The sequence below is a fragment of the Juglans regia genome, chromosome 6 (genome assembly GCF_001411555.2).
Source record: "Juglans regia cultivar Chandler chromosome 6, Walnut 2.0, whole genome shotgun sequence".
In the NCBI taxonomy this organism is placed as follows: domain Eukaryota; kingdom Viridiplantae; phylum Streptophyta; class Magnoliopsida; order Fagales; family Juglandaceae; genus Juglans; species Juglans regia.
Genome location: NC_049906.1, coordinates 641,061 through 663,386, shown reverse-complemented (window position 1 = coordinate 663,386; position 22,326 = coordinate 641,061). Strand labels below are relative to the sequence as shown.

The 22,326-nt window shown below is 35.6% G+C and overlaps 1 protein-coding gene across 1 annotated transcript; it reads right to left on the bottom strand.

The window, feature by feature from the left end:
• Nucleotides 1–20,540: 20,540 nt before the first annotated feature.
• On the bottom strand, nt 20,541–21,820 carry LOC109020441 (probable carboxylesterase 6). The gene has a single exon (XM_019002899.2). The coding sequence runs from the start codon at nt 21,706–21,708 to the stop codon at nt 20,668–20,670; it is 1,041 nt and encodes a 346-aa protein (XP_018858444.1). The 5' UTR covers nt 21,709–21,820; the 3' UTR covers nt 20,541–20,667.
• Between the last annotated feature and the right edge of the window lie 506 nt (nt 21,821–22,326).

Here is a 22,326-nt window from a genome sequence, read left to right as displayed (position 1 = left end):
ACCTCACAGATTTCTTCTCTCACAGAACATCTCCACCACCCTTTCGCCGTGCACCGTGGGTTGTAGCGAGTCCATTGGCTCGTTCTCGGGTCCTTGTTGCCGACAAGACCTATAGCCACTGCCCATACCACTATTGGTTGTACCCACCGAATGTGAGTTTTGTGCACTTCTCTCATGTTCTCTATTTCCCTTCTCGGTTTCTCGGTGCCTCACAAATTCTTATTCAGAATTTATCATTTCAAAGCATTTACTTCCTCATGGTACATTGCCGCTGTCCAACGCTATCTTCGATTTTTCCTCGTCGTATTGGGCACGTAAATAAGCCTTAGACATCATCCTCTCGCCATCAATTTCATCGAACTAAACACACGAAAATTTGGTAAGATATTTTAGAGCGTTAGTAGTATCTTTGTTTTATTATGTACGTGATTTGTATATTAGTACCACTTGAAGACTTTTCTGATTTTGTTATGTGTAGGGAATTGTGGATTTGTGATTTCTTAATTGAAATGGAGTGTGGATAGCGTGTGGGTTGATGTTGTGTTTGTGTGGAATGTAACATGCAAGCTGATTGTGTTGGATTGGTTGTGATGTTGGACTAATTGTGTTGGGCGTGCAGTAAGTGGTGTGGATGCTCGGGCTTGAGGTGTGGCTGATTTGTTATTGTTTGGCTATATATTGGTTGTTAGAGTGACGTTAGGTGTTTGGATTTATAATTTTTACTGTTGACTTGATTTTGTTGGGTTGTTCTGTGAAGGTTCGGATTAGTATGTGTTGGTTGGTTGTTTTGAGCTATTTGTTGAATGTGTTAGGGTTTTTGTACAATTATTATGAAGATGCTCTGAATCCATTTTGATTATTGAAAAATGATATGAATATGTTCAGCACTCTGTTTGATATCATATGCACCTGAAAAACCTTCTAATATGATGGTTTTGATTCTGTTATATGGTTGGTACCAAAATCTCTGATATGAGTGCACCTACTTTGGAAACAAAGTGGTTTGTCTGCATATTCTTTCCTGTATGCACACTCGGGGTTCTGAGAATGAATAAGAGAAAGTTTCACATTTTTATACTGCCTGGTTTGGCCATCGGGGATAGCAAAACCTTACCACAGAGGTTAAACATGGTATATGATAAGATGAAGATGTTCAGTCATGTTATGCCAAAGAGTTTTTGAGTTTGAAATGTCGCTCTGATATTTTGATAAAACGTTTTGAGATCTGCATATTGAAACTGAAATGATTTGCTATTGCATTCTGAAAAGGCTCATGCTTACATACTAATATATGTTCTTTGCTTACTAAATTGTTAATAACTCACCCTTTATTTTCACAATATTTTTCAGATGATGTTGATGGTTTAGTTAGGGATCATGAATAGAAATTGTGAGCAAGGCTAACTGAGGATAGGGAGTCAAGTACCTAAGGGTACCATCGCTAATAGAGGAGTTTCTTTTGAGTATCTGGTTTTCATTATGTTATTTGGCTTATTGAGACTTATGGAGCTATTAGTTTATTATGTTGAGGTTATTGGGAGATTGTGGAAACATTTATGTATTAAGTTGAAATAGGTGAATTTATGTTTTTGTTTCGGAACCTTTGGAGATTATATTTGTATTGGGAGATATGATTATAGATGACTCGTAGTAATTCTCTGACCCATTTGGATAAGAGGCATTACAAAGGCGAGGTGCAGTAGATTGATGGAACTAGGGGGCAATTGAGGGCTTAAGCGACGACAGTGACAGGCGGCGAGGCAAATGAGTATGGTGGTGGTGTGCTTGACGACAACATGGGGCAGGTGGTGACTTGGTAATGTGCGGTAGCGCATGATGACTGCAAATGAATAGGGATATGAGAGAGAGCCGCCTAGGGATGTGCTACGACACAATAAAGAGAAGAGAGAGAGAAAAAACAAAGGAGAGTGAAACCGAGATAGAGTGCGAGAGGGAGGCTTTCCAGTCTAGCCTCAAGATCCGATGGCGCGGAGGATGGTAGAGGTAGAGCTGGACGATGACAACGCAATAGAAAGGGCAATGGGAGACAAATTGAAGAGAGAGGGAGATAGAGAGAGAGACGGGGAGGGTGGTGTTTGCGCAGGAGAGAATAGAGAGAGATACTTTGGGGCTGGGAAGGAAAAATATAGGATTTATGGCTACTGACCGAAACATGCAGCGTCATTTTGGATCATTTCATTTTTTTTTGGAGCTGGGCTAGGCTTAAGAAAAAGGCTGGGTCTAATCACGGGCTTGATGATTATAGTTATGCAGCTTGAAAGTCCAAAAATCTGCGCAAAATAAGCCCAAATGGATAATGTAAAAGAGCAAGAACTAAGTACATGATCAATATCCAACTCCTCAGCTACAGAACACAAACTGCATCCGGAAACTAGAGGGATACCACAAGCTTGTATCTTTGTTGTCAAAAGGGATGGCACCATTCCATAGCTAGCTTCCACATAAACGCAGAAAATTTAAGTGCATGGTAAGATGGGATTCCATAAAATGTTTGAGAAAATGAATAAACTTGAATGCGACGTACGCCAATAAATCCCAAGCATATTTGGAGTTGAATTTCCATCATTTGAATGCTTCCAAACCTTCCTTGAGCTTTATATTGTAACTTACTACTTCCTGCATTAAAAATGGATTATTCAATATGCGCAACTTATCCATCTTCCATCCTACCACTGAACAGAAGTCAGCTTAGAATTGGTCCTTTAGATGCTAGAGAGTCATTTCCCATCCAATTGTCAAACCATGAAAAAATTTATGGAACCATCTCAAACATGAGGCATTGACTTTCAGCTTGTATATATAATAGGGAACAATTTGGATATATATTGATCACTTCCAATTAATATGTGAATGCCAAGGCTTAACAACAACGTTTTCCAATGATAATACATTGGACAAATACTTTAATTTGTCTCATAAAGAAAGCCCATGGTGAATTTGAAACCAAAATATTCCAAGCTAGTTTGCATTGCATGTAAAGCTTTGACCAGTACACCAAAAAGATTTCGAATCCCAAGACCACCGGCCTCCTGCATGCGTTGGCTTGCAATTAAATTCTGGACCAAGATACCCATTTTCTTTTCAAATTCTGGGTTATACATCTTTTCTCCTTGTCGATCGCTATGCTTCATTAATCTGTAATGTAGATAACTGGCACTCTTGCTCTGCTATGTTGTTTTCTTGTGTGTAGCTATGAGTCTATAATATAATATTGGTAGTTTAGGATTAATGAAATACGTACCTGCATGCAATATATATATATATATATATACACGTAATTAGTACTGGATCGAAATAAGCTAATGGGGATATTGGATAGTCTTACCTTGAATATCTCCCTGCCAAGCTTACTCGGGTGCCCAAGTCACTACAAGAAAACTGTTTATTTGTAGTCAGTTAATTTCAACGAAATAACTATATTTTACAATTAAAATGAGTCTATTTTAATCACAAATAATCTTTTCGTCAAAAATATTTATTAATATCTCTGATGGTCATTTATTTTTTTTTATCTCTGCTTCGATTCATTGTCGTGCTCATTTAGAGTGTCTATACAGTATACTGCACAGTAATATTATAAAGTCTGTGATCCTTTTTTTCTCTTAATTTATTTGTTATTCTTGCTTTCTTTCCGCATCTCTAATGGTTATTGAAACAATGGAATTTGGCATGTAATTTCTCTCCCTGCAGTCCCGGTGATGGGCTCAGAAGTCACAAGTTCAAAACTTTGAAAAATCTTTTTGTTAGTGATTTCACGCACTAAACTGCACATATTAAATATAAGATATTCGTTTAATGAGATAATACGAATTGAAGATGAAAATAATTTTTGCGAGATAGAAGAACGTTTATTTTTTTTTAATAAAAAAAACTATATATATGAATGCTGATACGTTTAGTATACCAAACCGCTCGTAACTACCAAGTCTCCAAAACTTTTGCCTCGGATATTTGGTTTTCTAGAACTTTGTCAAGCTAATGATGAATGAGTTTTTGAGTGCTGTTCCTGAATCTCACACTTTGTAGGGTACGTACGCAACATTTAAGTTCAATGTGACAAAGGTGCTTCAATCTCATATGAGAAATGATTTTCAATCTCATATGAGAAATGATTTATACAAATTTTAAATAGATAATTTCTATATAAATCTTTATAAAAAAATAGCCTCCACTTTAAAAAAATATAAAAAAGATTATTCTTTTATTAGTGAAACTCATTATTTTACTAAAAAATTATATAAAATTTATCTATTTAAAATTTATATCTAACATTACTCATCTCATCTAAATTGTATGTCTTCACTCAATATCCCAATATATATATATATATATATATATATATATATATATATTGATGATCCCTACGTACGTAAAGCATTTCTTTCTTTCTAATCTTCATGCATTTTAAGTTTCTTTTGCAGGATTTCTGCATATCATAATTTACGTTTTGTCGGTTTGCATTATTTTGTCTTTTTTCCTCGAATTTGGTGTGACAATGCTTGAAATGCAGGTGGTGGAGAAGACAATCCATTCATTTTTGTTTGGACGAGCTGAAAGAGGGACACAGATCTTTGTCCACGTTCGGTTTTTCGCCAACCTTCAAAGCAGTACTTCAGGCCATCGATGATTCGATCCTGTTTTGATGTCTAGCTTTGACACGATCTTCTGTAGAAAAATTATAGAATTACTATTTTATAATAACTTGTTTACCATTATATAATAAAAGAGAGAGAGCCGAGAGAGCTCTGAGAGAAAAGAAGAGAGTTGAGTTGAGTGGAATGTGATCCTCCTCCTCTGTAATATTTTCTTGTATTCCACTATTTATTAATGAAGCTCTTTTCTGTGGATGTAGGTAGTTGCCGAACCACGTTAAATTTTTGGTGTCACTGAGTGCTTGAGTGTACTCTTTTATTACCGCTTTTATGATCCCTTCCGCTGTGTTGATTTTCCCAACAAAAAAGACTATTCTTTTATCAGTAGAATTTATTATTTTACAAAAAAATTATATAAAATTTATCTATTTAAAACTTATATTTAACATTAGTCATCTCATCTATAGCTTGTACGTCTTCACTCAATCTCCCAATATATATATATAGATGATCCCTACGCACGTAAAGCATTTCTTTCTTTCAAATCTTCATGCATTTAAAGTTTCTTTTGCAGGATTTCTACATATCATAATTTACGTTTTGTCGGTTTGCATTATTTTGTCTTTTTTCCTCGAATTTGGTGTGACAATGCTTGAAATGCAGGTGGTGGAGAAGACAATCCATTCATTTTTGTTTGGACGAGCTGAACGAGGGACACAGATCTTTGTCCACGTTCGGTTTTTCGCCAACCTGCAAAGCACTTCAGGCCATCGATGATTCGATCCTGTTTTGAAGTCTAGCTTTGACACGATCTTCTGTAGAAAAATGATAAAATTACTATTTTATAATAACTTGTTTACCATTATATAATAAAATAATAATATTTTAAATTTTATTTTTTAATTTGATGAATTAAATATAATAAAAAATATTATTATATTTAAAATTGTATATAAATGATGAAGCTATCACTACTCTCGCTGTATGTGCAAAGACTAAAGAGGTTCCCACTAAACACACGTCCCATCGAGCTGAACGAGGACCCAAGTCTTTCCATATATGTGTAGAGCCTGATGGAAGGTCAGGGTTTCTTTTTTTTTTTTTTTTTTTTTCTCTGTATTTTGGAGAAGAAAACATCTTTTACACACAGCACATTAATATATTGTTTTTTATTTTTAGCATTTTATTTAACTATATACATATTTTACGTGTAAATATATATGTTTAAATAAAATTATAAAAATGATAAATTAGATATCAGTCTACAGTATGAAAATGATAGGTAAAAGAAAGGGGTTAGGTTAGCTAATGGGTAGCTCGATGTGAAGCTCTTGGGCCGTATAATTCCAAGGACTTGGGGAGGTCGGTGTCACGTGTGGTACGTAGCCTGGTAGGTGTGGAATGAACCTAATTCGTGTGAATTTTAGGGCAGCTTTTTTTTGGTGCAGATAATGCATGCAGAACCAATATCAAGTACAATGGAGGAGAGGTGCCCGCGCCATGGTTGATTGGGGGCGGGGAGGAGCAGTATTATACGTACGTAGTCTGACATGCAATGAAAGATCGATTGCGTACTGTCTTTTAGTTTACAGTGATAAGTTTTTGCTTGCCAAATAGATCAAAATCTCTGGGACAAATATCGATCCTTGAGTAAAAGCCGTAAAAGAAAGCAACTGATGATGATGAACATCATATCATATTGTTCGTCTTTGGGGTTTAGCTTGATATGATATGTGCCTTTCATAAGCGACGACAAAGTGTAGTACCTGAGTTGCATGCCCACCGCGGCCACTCTCATGCGCGCATCATATCAGTTTTGATCCATGTATAATTAAACTGGTCTGATCTCAATCATGTACATAGATGAATCTGAATTGAAAGATTGCAGCTCGCAGCTAGTACTGGAGTCTCGACAGTGTTGGCTAGCTGCAGATCAACACAAAGATTAAACAAGAAAATCTATAGCAGATATATATATATATATATATATATATATATATACACACACACACACACACACACACATACATACATGTATTTTGGCATCATTTTTCACTACTGATCAGTTATCATATCTTATCCCTTAATTAATTGAATGGAAAATCTAATGTGTTTGTGTTCCTTTGTTCGGTTACTCCTAGAGGAAAATCTAATCATGACTTTTAATTTGAACGACTTTTGAACCAAAAAGTAATTAAGCAACACTTGGCCGGGCAGGATATATAGCTCGAAGCACTAAAGCACATATATATATATATATATATATATATATATAGTACTGTGTGCGTGTGTTCTTCATTCGTACTTGGACTATATGATGAAGTTCTCTGCATTTGTTTTTCAACAAAATAAAGTATGCATTAATTTCATGCACGTTTGCATGTGTTAATTCGTCGTTACGATCTCATCACACGTGATCAGCAGACCGCGGATCATCACGAGCCATTCAAAGAAAATGACTTCTTTCGGAACTATATATCATGATCGAGTAGATATATATGAAGTAGTAGCAGTAGTCGTGGGGGTTGAGGCATTATTTTTAAGTAAGAACGGTGGCTCATGCATGACAGACTCTCAACCACCAATATCATCAGTTTTGTAGCTACTAGTGCATGCGCATTTATTAGGGATCGACGTTACTTAAACCTAACAAAAAAACAAGAGTCAGAATATGATTGATGCCTCTGGCTTCTATAAATGCGTTCGATCTTTTAGCTCCAACATGCAGCATTCATCGATCTGACGCCTACCAGTTTCAAGCATCACGCAATGAACATTTTTGTTTCATGCGCGCTTTTCATGCCATTTTACGCAATGTAATGTACTGGAAGCAATCAAAGAAGAAAAATGTAAAAGCTTCCATAAAACTCATGATGATGATCATGAAGATCAATCAGGTACGTAAAATATAATCTTTGTCTGTGGAAATCTATATTATACATGATCGATCACCGTTTACTTGCTGCAGTTTCTTGTCTGTGTTGTTCATACGTACTATACGTACTCTACTAGCAATATTGGAAAGTGTAAGAGATATATATATATATATATCTATATATATATATATAGATATATATGCTGATAGTTAGATGGTCACATGGGAACATTGGGAAGAAAACCCGGAAAGGAATTAAAAGATGTTCGTAACGTACACGTACTTTCCCTTTAATTTTTGTTGAGGAAAAATTTAGTTGATTGATATATTCGTATGAAAATCAGTGTAAAATTAAGTTGTAACAAGTGTTGAAGCAGTGTAATATGAAAAAGATTGAAGTGTGCTCAACACGGCTCGACTGGCACTCGAGTATAACCTTCCAGAGAGGTTCGTTCGATGTGAGCTCGAAGTAGCACTCGAGCGGAACCTTCTAGAGAGGTTCGCTCGACGTAGAGCTCGAACGAAACCCATTTAGAGAGGTTCGCTTGATGTGCGCTCGACGTGGCGCTCAAGCAGAACTCTTTCAGAGAGGTTCGCTCGATGTGAGTTCGACTCAGCACTCGAACAGAACTCATCCAGAGAGATTCGCTCGACTTGCGCTGGACATCGAGCTCGAGCCAATGTTCAAGACAACGTGCGCTCGACTTGCGCTCGACACATCGCTCGAGCCAATGTTCAAGGCAACTTAAAATTCAGGGTTTTGAGCGCCGTGATTTGTTGGGACTATATATAGAACAGCTTATTTCTGTTCTTGGGGTGTGGAGAAATAGAGCAAAAACCCTAGTTGCTTCAAGAGCTATAGAGAGAAACCTTTCCTCACTTGTGAATCTCTCTTAGATAAACACATCTCCACCACACCACATTCAAGATCAAATCTTATTCAAAGTGCATTGAATTGGACGTGTTGATTGTCCGGAAGGTTTCCGGAGCTGCTGTTGATGCAGAGATCGAGAGGTTCTTGTGGGAAGCTATAGAAGGTCGAAGTTCCGACACTACATGCTTGTAGAGATTGAGTGGGTCACTCGTGATGTTGCAAGCCAAGTTTAGGAACTACAAAAGTTTTGTGAGTGTTTCTAAATTGGTTGTAATACACTTTTTCTATAGTGGATTTTAGGTGGTGCCTTACACTCGTAGTGGTTTTAGAATTTGAAGAAGTTCTTCAAATGAATTTGCACTTCGTGACCAAAATCATTGTGTTGATTGTTCGTGTTAATTGATTAACTGTTTGTTTGTCTCTATTTTTGAAAAGACCATCAAAATTGGATTACACCTATTCACCCCCTCTAAGTGTAGTAATTGGTAGAACCACTGCCTTTTTAATTTTTTATATATAGAACCATTGAATTATTTAAAGATCATAGATGTGAGAAACCACAGCTAGCGTACATAAGCAATAAGCTGATTGATATTGAACGATCATCTATACTCAGTGGCGAAACTAGGAATTTGTTTTAGGATAATAAAATATTTTTTGTTTTATTTCTATATAATTTTTTCTACGGTATAGAATAATTTGATAGTAAGATCTAAAATAAAAATAAAATACGTTTAATACAACCTATATAATTAAAAAATATATGATCATTGAAATAACATAAAGACATTCATACAAATACATCAAATAAAAGAAATACAAAATGTCTAAAATTGTAACTTGCGTTCTTTTAAAGAAACAAAATCATCAAGTATTGAATTTAATTAAACTTATAAGTAATTAATCTATAAAATCAAAATAATTTTGTAGAGGGGGCCAACACAAAATAAGATAAATATAATCCTATTAAATTATAAAAAATTAATATATATTTTTTTTCAAACTTTTGCCCCTACATAGGTCCACCGCTGTCTATACTTGTACGTAGTCTATATGTATATTTATTACTGATAAAAGATGAACTAATTAATAAATGAAGTACTACTTACCTAGCTATATATGTTCGTGTATAATTAAAGCATTCATCACATATGATCTTCTTGTTTTTCCAACACAAGAAAGGAGCATGGAATAAGATCATGAATTGGACTATTCATTTGAGCAAGATATCATTGGCAACTTATGTTAACAAAGGGCGACAACAATACGCTATTCAACAACCTCGACCTCGGAGCTTCATCTGAGGCGTGCGTAGGGCCTTAGACGTATCAGAGTTGGACCTAACTCACTGCACGTACGTTATTGTAACAATATCATTAATGGTCTTCTTACAAATATTCATGAAAAGTTTATCAATGACGTTCTATCAATCTCGGTTGGCTGGGACGTCGACGCTGCTGGAGAGGAAATAACTAATATTAGAGCCAATAAGCAAAAAATATTCAACCATTAATTTGCAGGCTCACTGATGAGCGAGCCGCGAATCATGCATGTACTCAAATAATCCTAGCTGCATGTGTTTGAATTTCCTCTTTAATTCATGTATAATTGTATATATATTATGGTTTTGTTCGTATAATCACAAGCTAGAAGTCCCTTTTTTCTCTGATGGAGATCAGAAACCTAGCAAATGATGGTCTAAATTATAGCCATCATTTTTACATGAGTGTTTGCTGCATGGTTTGGATCTTTAGTTTTTAACGCTTCCGAGAAAGGTGCAGGCAAGCACTATTAACATATTTCATTTATTGTGACCGATGAAACAATCACAAAAAATAAGAAAACCATCACAAGAACTTTTTGGTGATGGTTTGTCACCTCAACTGTCACCAAAAAGGCATCACAAAAAGTATTTTGTGATGGTTTACTGTACAACCGTCACTAAAAGTTTTTTTTTTTTTTTTTTTTTTTTTTTTTTATGTCGGTTGGAAGATTTCCGTGAGATGCAACGTTCGAACATGAATATATTTTGTGACAGTTGAATACCATCACAGAAAGTAACATTCAAACGTATAGAATAACGTTCGAACGTTTACCCGACCGATTAGCATTCGAACAATAAATATCTAACGTTCAATATTTTTCATTCGCATGCTTGATTTTTACATTCGAACGTTTGTGCTGTGTTGTTTGAATTTTGCATTCGCACGTTATAGGGAATTGTTCGAACATCAAAGATTTAACGTTCAGATGGTTAATCAGTACGTTCGAACGTATCTATTTTAATCATTCAAACATTAAGAAATATTCGTTCGATCATAGCAGAATAAGTTCAAACGTTTGTGGAGTGTGTACATTTGAACGTAATACCTTACGTTCGAACTTATTTATCGCACGTTTGTGTAATTACGTTCGAACGTTAATTTGAACGTAAAGTCATATTCGAACATTCTTTCTTTACATTCAAACGTACTGATCAAAACTAATAGTTTCATAAAATTGAAAAGCATATAAATTGTATCATATTAAACCACAAATAATATTATCTCATAAAAATGTTTTAGAGAGTTGTAAAATTAGAAAACAAAATTTTTAAACAATGATAGGGTTTATTTCTTCTTCTTTCCTTGCCCAACGCGATCATGTTGCAATGACATAACACGTTCCATCTGGACCAACATTTCCCTCTGTACTTTTTTTTTTTTAACTTTAATGCGTATTCTTTCCTCCTGGTTGTTGAGTATTGTGGAGTCTCGTCCACACCACTCGACCAGAGGCAAGTCAGAGAGTTCACTCAAGGCAGTTCGACAGTGAGCTCGAGCAGATGCAAGTCAGAGAGTTCGCTCGACACACTGCTCGAGCGGAGGCAAGTCAGAGAGTTCGCTCAAAGAGCCGCTCGACACATGGCTCGAGCAGTTCCGAGAAACAAGTTCGCTCGATGTGGGCTCGACATGTTGCTCAAGCAAACATCGCTATTATTTGAATTTTAGGATTTTTCCACTGTTTCACTATATATTGTGGTTCCTTAAGTAATAAAATCCTCTATAGCTCCTGTGGACATAGGCAATTTGCCAAACTACGTAAACCTTGTGTTGTGTGTGATTATTTGATTGCTTTTCATGTTTACTTTTATTTTATTGTTATCAATTTTCACAACAATTAGTATCAAGAGGCAAGGTTCAGGTTTGAAGAAAAATGATGGCTGGAGAAAAAGTGAATGTATCGAGAATCGAGAAGTTCGATGGCACGGATTATGGATACTGGAGGATGCAGATAGAGGACTACCTCTATGGGAAGAGACTCCATCTTCCATTGTTTGGGAAGAAGCCGGATAGCTTGGCAGTTGCTGATTGGAACCTGTTAGATCGACAGGTTCTAGGAGTTGTTTAGCTAACCCTGTCGAGATCCGTTGCACACAAGAATCTCATAGCGGCTTTGTCAGGTATTTATGAAAAGCCGTCAATGAATTTATTCAACAAGGTACACTTGATGAAAGATTTATTCAATTTAAAGATGGCAGATGGTACGTCAGTTGCACAACATCTAAATGATTTTAATACTATCACAAATCAATTGTCGTATGTTGAAATTGAATTTGATGATGAGATATGTGCATTGATACTATTGGCCTTACTGCCAAATAGTTGGGAAGTCATGAGAATGTCTGTCAGTAATTCAACTGGTAAATCAAAGTTGAAATATGATGACATTTGTGATTTGATTTTGGTTGAGGAGGTGCGCATGAGGGATTCAGGTGGGACCTTGGGTTCTAGTTCAGCACTTAATGTTGATTCTCGGGGGAGATCACTAGACAGGAACTCAAATAGAGGCAGATTAAAATCAAAGAACAAGGGTAAGAGCAAGTTAAGGCCTAGTTAGCAGACAACTTGCTGGAACTGTGGCAAAACTAGCCACATAAAGAAGAACTGTAGAAATTCTAAGAAGACAAAGAATGATAGTACTAATGTGGTAACTAAAGAAGTACAAGATGCACTTTTGCTTGCTGTTCATAGTCTAGTTGATGACTGGATACTGGATTCAGGGGCTTCCTTCCGCACATCTTCCCATCGGGAGATAATGCAGAACTCTGTTGCAAGAAACTTTGGGAAGGTGTACCTGGCTGATGGAGAGGCTTTGAACGTGGTGGAAATGAGAGACATCGATATTGCACTCCCTAACAAGAACAAATGGACCTTGCAGAAGGTCAGACACATTCCTGAGTTGAAGAAGAACCTCATCTCTGTTGGACAACTTGATGATTATGGCCATTCAGTGGTGTTCTCAGATAGCACTTGGAAGGTCACTAAAGGGGCATTAGTACTAGCTCAGGGTTAGAAAACTGGTACACTCTATATGACTACTGGTTTGAATAATAATATTGCTACTACCTTTACAGATAGCACAACAGATTTGTGACTTTGCAGGCTTGGCCATATGAGTCAAAAGGGTATGAAAGAACTTCTGTCTAGAAGTAAGCTATCAGAATTGAAGCCAGTTGATCCCAGTATGTGTAAGAGTTGCATTATGGGGAAACAAAAGAAGGTCAGTTTCTTGGAGAGTGGTAGAACATTGAAGACAGGAAAACTAAATCTTGTACACACAGACGTGTGGGGACCTTCCCTAGTGGCATCCCTTGGAGGTTCATGTTATTATGTCACGTTCATTGATGACCACAACAGGAAGGTATTAGTTTATTTTTTGAAGCATAAATCTGATATATTTAATGTGTTCAAAATATGGAAGGCTATGGTTGAGATAGAGACAGATTTAAAGCTAAAATGTTTGAGGTCTGATAATGATGGTGAGTATATTAATGGTGGGTTCAAGGAGTACTGTGCAGCTCTAGGTATCAGAATGGAGAAGACCATTCTAGAGACACCACAACAAAATGAAGTTGTTGAAGGTATGAACAAAATCATAAATGAGCGTGCCAGAAACATGAGGTTGCACGCTAGATTACTATCTACTTTCTGGACAGATGTAGTCAGCACTGCCGTCTACTTGATAAACAGAGGGTCATCAGTTTTGTTGGATTGTGGATTATCTGAGGAGGCTTGGAACAGGAAAGAGGTCAAATTTTCTCACTTTAAAACTTTTGGCTGTCTTTCCTATGTTCTTGTTGATTCTGATGCTCGTAGTAAACTTAAGTCTAAGTTAAAATAATGTTATTTCATTGACTATGGAGACGAGGCATTTCGCTATCATTTCTGGGATGATCAAGGACAGAAAATTATAAGAAGCAGGAATGTGATTTTCAATGAGAAGATTATGTACAAGGACAAGTCTAGTACAGTTGTTGAAGAAGCTCCTCAGGAGTCCGAGTTCGTGAGATTGGATGACCTACCAGAGACCACAGTGCAGTGTAGAGATATGAGTGACGGGGAGAATGGGTCCGGTGCACCCATTCATATTATTCTGCAGTCAGATCCAGAGCCGTCCACTCCTACAACTGCAGTTCGCAGGTCAGTTAGGACTATTCGTCCTCCACAGCGTTTCTCACCTACTTTGAATTATATTCTGTTGATGTATGGGGAAGAACCACAATGTTACGAAGAAACCTAGCAAGATGAAAATTCTAGCAAGTGAGAGCTGGCCATGAAGGATGAGATAGATTCCTTGTTAAGGAATTAAACATGAGAGTTGACAGAACTTCCATTAGGGAATAAGGCATTGCACAACAAATGGGTGTACCGGGTAAAAACTGAGCATGATGGCAGTAAGAGGTTCAAGGTCAGGCTTGTTGTAAAAGGCTTTCAGCAGAAGTAGGATGATTACTTTGAGATCTTTTCTCCTATGGCGAAGATCACAACCATCAGGTTAGTACTGTGTATGGTTGCTATTGAAATTTATTTCTTGAGCAGTTAGATGTGAAGACTGTCTTTCTTCGTGAAAACTGTCTTTCTTCATGAAGACCTTGAAAAAGACATCTATATGCACCAACCTTAGGGGTTTGTAGTATAGGGAAAGGAAGGTTCCGTTTGCAGATTGAATAAGAGCTTGTATGACCTGAAGCAAGCTCCTATACAGTCGTACTAGAAATTTCACAGCTTTATGTGCAGTGCAGGGTACATTAGATGTCAGGCAGATCACTGTTGCTACGTCAGACATTTTGAAAATTATTACATTATTTTGTTGTATTATGTGGATGACATGCTTATTGCAAGGGTTAGTATTGATGAGATCAATAATTTGAAGAAGCAGATGTTAGAACACTTTAGAATGAAGGATTTCGGAGCTACAAAACAAATCCTTGGCATGAGAATTGTCAGAAACAGTGTTAGAGGCACGTTGAGACTCTCGCAGGCTAAATATGTGAAAAAGATACTCAGTAGATTTAATATGGACAAGGCCAACTAGTTGGCACACCCTTGGATAGTCACTTCAGACTTAACAAGGATCAGTCACCAAAGTTAGAGAAGGAATAAGATTACATGAGTAAGGTTCATTATGCCTCAGCTATTGGTTCACTTATGTATGCTATGGTTTGCACAATACCAAATATTACCCATGCAGTGAGAGTTGTGAGTAGATATATGAGTAACCCAGGAAAACAATATTGGGAAACTGTGAAGTGGATTCTGAGGTACCTAAAAGGTTCCTAAAAAACGTGCTTGTGTTTCTCAGGAGAGAGCATAGAGGTGCAGAGCTATGTTGATACTGATTTAGCTGGATATATTGATAGCAGAAAGAGTACCACATGTTTTGTTTACACTCTGGGTGGTACTATAGTGTCATGGGGTTCTAATTTGCAGAAAATAGTTTCTTTGTCTACTACAGAAGCTGAGTACATTACAGTGTCAGAAGCTGCAAATGAGATGATTTGGCTGCATGATTTCTTGGAGGAATTAGGTAAAAAGAATCAGAAGGGGACTCTCTACAGCAATAGTCAGAGTGCCATAGTCATTGCCAAGAATCTAACGTTTTATTCTAGGACCAAGCACATAGATCATGTATCACTTTATACGATCATCGCTATTATTCAGATTTTAGGGTTTGTCCATCGTTTCACTATATATATGTTATATTATGACATATAGTCGTACAGTGTATGCACAGTAGTCGCCCCCACTATAGTGAATGTCTCTAAATTAGATTGTTGCAATAAGAGAGACTCCAACTCCTGCTGTCTTGACTTTATCTGCTCGATTTCTTGGCAAGAAATATCCAAATCTTTGGTAAGATTATTAACTTTTGAAGTCGAGGTTGTGAATGATGAACTGACACGATTGAAAGAACGTCTCAAACCTCTTACCAAATCAAACTTGGTCCTGGGGACCTGCGTAAATATGTCCATGTCACTAGGAGAAGATTCCTTAGAGGTTGATTGCATTTTAATCACTAGGAATAAAACACACAATAAGTAACATATTAAAAGAAATAGTAAGAAAATATAATATTAATTCACATGTTAGCATAATTTATTCACACAAGATGACTTCACTTACATAATTATCTTTGGCAAGAGAATCAATCTACTCGCTATGCGTGTCAATGTGAATAGCATCATAGACATGAATGAGAGAAATTTTTAGGATTATCGCGTTTCTAATAAAGTCACAGTAGTAATTTTAAAAAAATCATGTTAGTACTTAAATAAAGAATATGATAAAAATTATGAAATTTTAATAAGTAGTTACTATTTTATCGACAGAGGCCCGAGCAAAATAAATAAATTTTTTAACTCCACATGCATACAAAATGTAGTCTTTTCCAAATCTATCGCCATGACGTATCCAACTTTTGTCTATTTCTAAAAAAAACCTACGGATTAGTTAGTAACTAATTTCACATGCATCACATGCTCCAATTCAATTCCCAACGTTCTTTAGATAAATGTAGTTGGTCCTATCTCATTTAAGATTATATCATCAATATTGCACAAGTTTCGTTACTCTTATACTCTCCAAGTTAGTAGAAATTTCAGCAGCACCTCTCCATAGTTCTCTAAGTGTACATGATCACAGACATTGATTGTCACCCTGAGAACAATATACCAAAATAACAAATGAGGAAGACACCGAAATTTCCATCCTGAACGTGTAAAGAAAGAGTAATGAAAATGTACAATATATATAATATAATCTTAAACTGTCTACACTGGACAATTGAGGAATTAGTGAACACCTGAGTGTACACTAGTTCCCAAACAGGTCTAAGATTATTCATGCAATGTCACACACATAAGCTATAACATATAAGTAATGTATATTCATACTAAACTTCTTCCGAAGCCTTAGTAAAAAATCTATTGTTGGTCATTTTTTGAGGTTTTCAAAGAAGTTTAGTATGCTTTGTCCTAAGTATTGGCTTGCCACTGCGGATATTTGAGAGGATCCGTTACGAGGCGGGCATAATCTCCATTGACAACCTCCCTATAGAATGATCATTACTTGGATATTACTAGACCAGAGTGCCACCCCAAGCGGAGGAGTGGTTGACTGAGCATTGGACAAGGAAGGGGGCATGCTTGGCGTGAGTTTGGGCTTACACCAAATTTTGTTCCTCCGACCCAGTCTAGGGTCGGTGTTGCTCTACTAGTCAGTAGCCGATGAGTATATCTGCAGGGGATGTGCGTCCTGCTTGGGTTGATGCAATGATCTCAGATATTACTGCACACATCGACTGACAGATTGCGCATGTACAATAGTGTGTCACCGAAGTTGGTCATCGTTTAGATATCCTAAATGAAAAGGTCAACACATTTACTGAGGAGTTTCATACATTTGTAAACAACTCGTTCTGTGTGTTTTGTACTTTAATCATATTTTGTATTTATATTTTAATACATTTATTTTTCTATACTTTATGTAATGAACAATATCATTTAATATATCTAGTATTTATGTATTTCACTTCTCAATCTTTTTTAATTTGAAATTCCATTTTTAATCTTAAAACATTTCACGTTCGAACGTTAATGACTATCGTTCAAACGTTTGGACGAATAACTTACCCATTCTCACGTAAGTGCATGGACTTAATGTTCAAACGTACATGAATCATTCGAACATAACAGTTTTTACGTTCAAATGTAATCATTATAAAACGACATTGTCTAAGTAACGTTTAAACGAAACATTATTATAGTTTGAATATATAACTATTTCTCGTCTACCTTTAGTGAAACCGTCATAGAAAATGATTTTTTGTTATAATTTCAAGACTGTCACAAACTCAAAATCGTGACAAAAACTTAATTGTGTTGTAGTAGTACAATACGGACGTACTGTACGTAGTAAGAACTCAAAGTTAATTGGGTTTTACAAGGACTTCCTCGATCGAACGACCCAATATTTCATTTTGAAGACGTTTACATCTAGATCTGCATAAGTTATTTTCCTAATAATATTGCTCGATCGGAATATAAGTACTACTTTACTGTATAATATTTAAGCCTTGCGCTAGCCAAACACACATGCATGGACCTTCTTAATTTGTATTGATTGGCAAACAATAATACGCCTCCCTGGTTACAAGATGAAATAAGATAAAAATAAAAAGTTTAAATAAAATATTATTAAAATATAATTATTTTTTAATATTATTTTTATTTTTGATTTTAAAAAAGTAGAATTGTTTATTTTATATATTTTATACGTGAATTTAAAAAAATTATAATAATAAAATAAGATGAGATAAGATAAAATGTTTATGTAAACAAACGAATTCATTATCTTGTACTAATTAATATTATTCCTAGAACTTCTCTTTGATCTTCGTGTGGATGGAAGACGAATAATTAAGTTAATTGGAGATTTTGTTCTCTGATGGTTACGTCTTCCTAACTAGACTGGTCTTTTAATTTATAAAAATTCTTTTAAAGTAATTAGATATATGGTCCCCTTTAATTAACTTATAAAAGCCATCAAAATGAGAAATGTAAAAATCTAATAAGTTGACCTAACCTATGAGGCTGAGACATCAAAAACATAATGATTCTTGACTAGTACTATATATATATATATATATATATATATATATATATATATATAATATCACCAAAATTTTCTGCCAATAAATCAAATACCTAGCTAGCTAGCTATTTGGTTTATTGATATGATCCATCAAGTCAAGCATTATACCTATTTTTGAAGAGCAAAGGTATATTGACAAAGTAGATCAATTTCCGAGGGCCAAAACCATGGTCGAATATTGTGATATATATATATAGAACCTAATCGGTCCATATATAGAACCTAATCGGTCCATATATACAGATCATTTTAAAATTACTTCAAATTACTTTCCCTCATAGTTTTACTGGAATCTTGAAAATTCAACAAAGACCCTTTAATTTTATTCCAGCATCCTGCTTCAAACATATATATATATATATATATATATATATTATAAGAAAATTGATTATTTGTGACTAGTTATTTTATGTAAAAATGACTATTTTTTTATTAAAATGAATATATTTTCATCGTAAATAATCATTATCATCACAAATAATCCATTACAAATATTCGTTTTATTTTATAGATCATGATCATGAGGCCAGCCTGGTGCATATATATATATATATATATATGGCCGGCTCGATCGCCGTTGGATCTAATTCTAAGTACGGTTGATGCATGGAATATAAGCATATTATATTAATATAAGGTATATTAAAATATAAATAAAGGAAATTAAGGAAGAAAGAACCTAATGCAAACTCCTAGCCTGTTTTCTCATGCATGTCTCGATCAATCCTCTCGTATTTTTCAGTAGTACTAGACTTATTATATATACTTATAGGGCATGACATGACATTAATTATCTGGCCTCTGTGATCATCATAAGATCATTCCTTTGATTAACTTAAGAAATTCAAAATTCAAAATGCCGTAACCATGACCAGTACCACACTATCAGAGTGTAAATATCAGTACATGAGATCATATATATACACACACACACACACACATATATATATATATATGTATATCATTATAATATAAAATACTCCACTGCCAAAAAATTCTTAATTTGATGGAGAATAAAGCAAGTCGAAACTGATAACATCCATCCCTTTGGGTTATAAAGACTGATCAATGAAGTTTAATTCCCATTAAAAGTGGCAATTTGTTTGCCTAAACAGCTTTCGATCGATCAGTATTCAAATTCTCACATTGAAATTAAAAGAAATAAAAAGATCATAGAGAAATATCTTAATTGGTTGGTGTGAAATATTTTAATAGTGACTTAATTAATTAGTACTCCACCGTTGAAATGAAAACTCATTTAAAATATCGCACACGTCAATTAATATAAAATTGAAGATAAAAAAAAAATTAAGATAAATAATATATAATATTTTTTAAAATAATTATATATATTCTAATGCTACGAGGAAAATAAATAATAAATAATAATTGGAAGCTGGAACCTTTTCATGTAAACATATATATATATATATATATATATAAAATAAATTCTTATCAGTTATTATTTATTTCTACATTTTATATTTATAATTTTTTTTATAAAATGTAGAATAATAAATAATAATTGATGAAAAAAAATTCTTTTATATATAATTCTTTTATTTGTTTGGGAAATATTGCTTGAGCACAATATAATGCAACCTTTTGAACTCTTAAGCATATAGTACTCTCCATTAATATGGACTCTTTTATGACGTCGACGCACCATGAGGGGCCGATACCATTTATCCTTTTTATGCATGAGCACGTTTAATTTGCTGGTCTTTGTCACACTTGGAACATCACGAGTAGTACTGCTAGCTAGTACTTCATATATTAGCTAGCTTAGATGCCTTGTATAGAGCCTATATATATTTATAGAAAAATTATTTTAATTATAAAAAGATTATATAAAAATAAATACATAAATTGATGTGACTTGATATAATATATCAGATTATAAAATTATTTTTATTATAAAATAGATCTAATAGATTCTATGAAGATACATCAGTTTACGAGTTTACTTTGTATAAACTTTTTGTGTCTATAATAATTCTCATATTTATATATATTGACTTAAATAGTATAAGAGGATGATATATGTAATTATATATTAATGGGCAAATCTCTTTTGCATGCACAGGCTAGCTAGCAAACATTGCACATGCCAAAGTCCTGCAAAGCGTAAATCAAAGGCATCTAGCTAGAAGGCATAAATAAAGTTGGTTCCTATTTTTCTTCGGGAGGAAGTTATAATTAAAGAGAAAATTAAAGCATTAACTTTCCAGAAATATTGGTGCAATATTGAAAATAATTTTATTTCCAGTTTAATTTGTACGAACATAAGCACATGATGGGGACAGAGAGAGAGAGAGAGAGAGAGAGAGATCAACGACTAAGGAAGGCTTTGATATGAGCCAGCATTTCATGGGTTCGGGTTTGTGAGAGCTGGCACCTGCTTAGAACCTGAAATGCATGCCCTACACCTTTAAACACCACGTATTCAGCCCTTTTACCTGCTCTGACCAAAGCCGTACAAAACTCCAAGTTTCTATCTTTCAATATGTCCATCTCTGATACGCACACCATCGTAGGCATCAGCCTTACATCCTCCAATTTTGTCGACAAAGGGTTACACCACGGGTGGTCGCGGTTCGCCCCAGCTGGCAAAGCCAACCGCCAATACGTATCGGAAGATGATAAGCTCAGCGCCGAGCGCGGCGGCTGAACCATGTGGCTCTCTGAGTGTGTCCGAGCATCTCCTCCAAAAAATGGCTGTATTAAAATGGTACCCTTTAGACCCAATGGCTTTAAAGTCATTGCTTGGATTGAATTGTTGGAACCAAGCCTCGAGGCCACATTGTAGGCTATATTGGCACCGGCGCTGTCACCAGCAAGGAAGATTTTAGAGAAATCACAAAGCCTAGACCACCAATATTGATCGCTGGACCCACATAGAGATTGTCGTTTCAGCCATATCAGAGCCTTTAATCCGTCCTCATAAGCGGCTGGAAGAGGATTTTCCGGCGCCAAACGATAATTTACCGACATGATTAGGCAACCGGCTTTGGCTGATAACCTTGCCAAAAACTCATGGTAACAACTCCAAGCAGCTGAGCCAACACAAAACCCTCCTCCATGGAAGTAGACAAGTAAAGGAAGCTTCCCATGGCTACAGATAGACGGGACATAAAAACGAGCCCAGATGTTTGTGAACTTGTCAATGACTATGTCACGAGAAGTCACTCCAAGCTCCAAAGACAATGGCGCGGCTGTGACAAATGGAACAATCTGAGGTCTTTCCACCTGTCCATCTCTGTATACTTTTATAAGCCCTTGAATTTCCTCAACAACAGCACCGTGATGGTGAGGGTCTTTGCCATTGATATGTTGTAGTCTTAGACTTGGATCTAGACTAATGGCGGCCATTCTTTTTTGTCTCCTAAACTGCAGCTAGCGAATTAAGGAAGATGAAGAAGATGATCAGCTCGATCGGAAATTGGAATGTGTTTTTTAGGCCAGTTACATGAAAAATGTGCAAGCCTTTGGAATTCCTTATATAGGACATGAAAAGATAAGGCCAGAGTTTGGGATACCAAAGGGTAAAGAAAGAATCTACCTATCTTGTGCTGCCAAGTGGGCAACTGGGACTTCACTATTCCCCCTTCACGTGGCTTCAGAAGTGTTGGGGAGGGTGGCCCCCAAAAACTTCGGCCTGCATTTTCAGAATTGAAAGACTACTTCAGAGTTCAGACACATCCCATGTTGGGAATGCATCACTTTATTAAAAAAAAAAAAAAAAAAGTAGATGTTTTTATTTTTATTATTTGGTTATTGGAAAAGTAATGTGGAATTAGTGTCTTGGTTGCCTTAGAGGTGGGTGGTTGGGGCCAACCTCAATAATTAAGTCTAAATGTGTTTTGTCATGCCAAGTTACATGCATAATATATATTTGGCGACATTCATTTGATGATGACATTATCGATATTCATGATAGTTACAGTAGTACTGCAATTACCACTAACATGCATGCTCACCCGCCCCCAC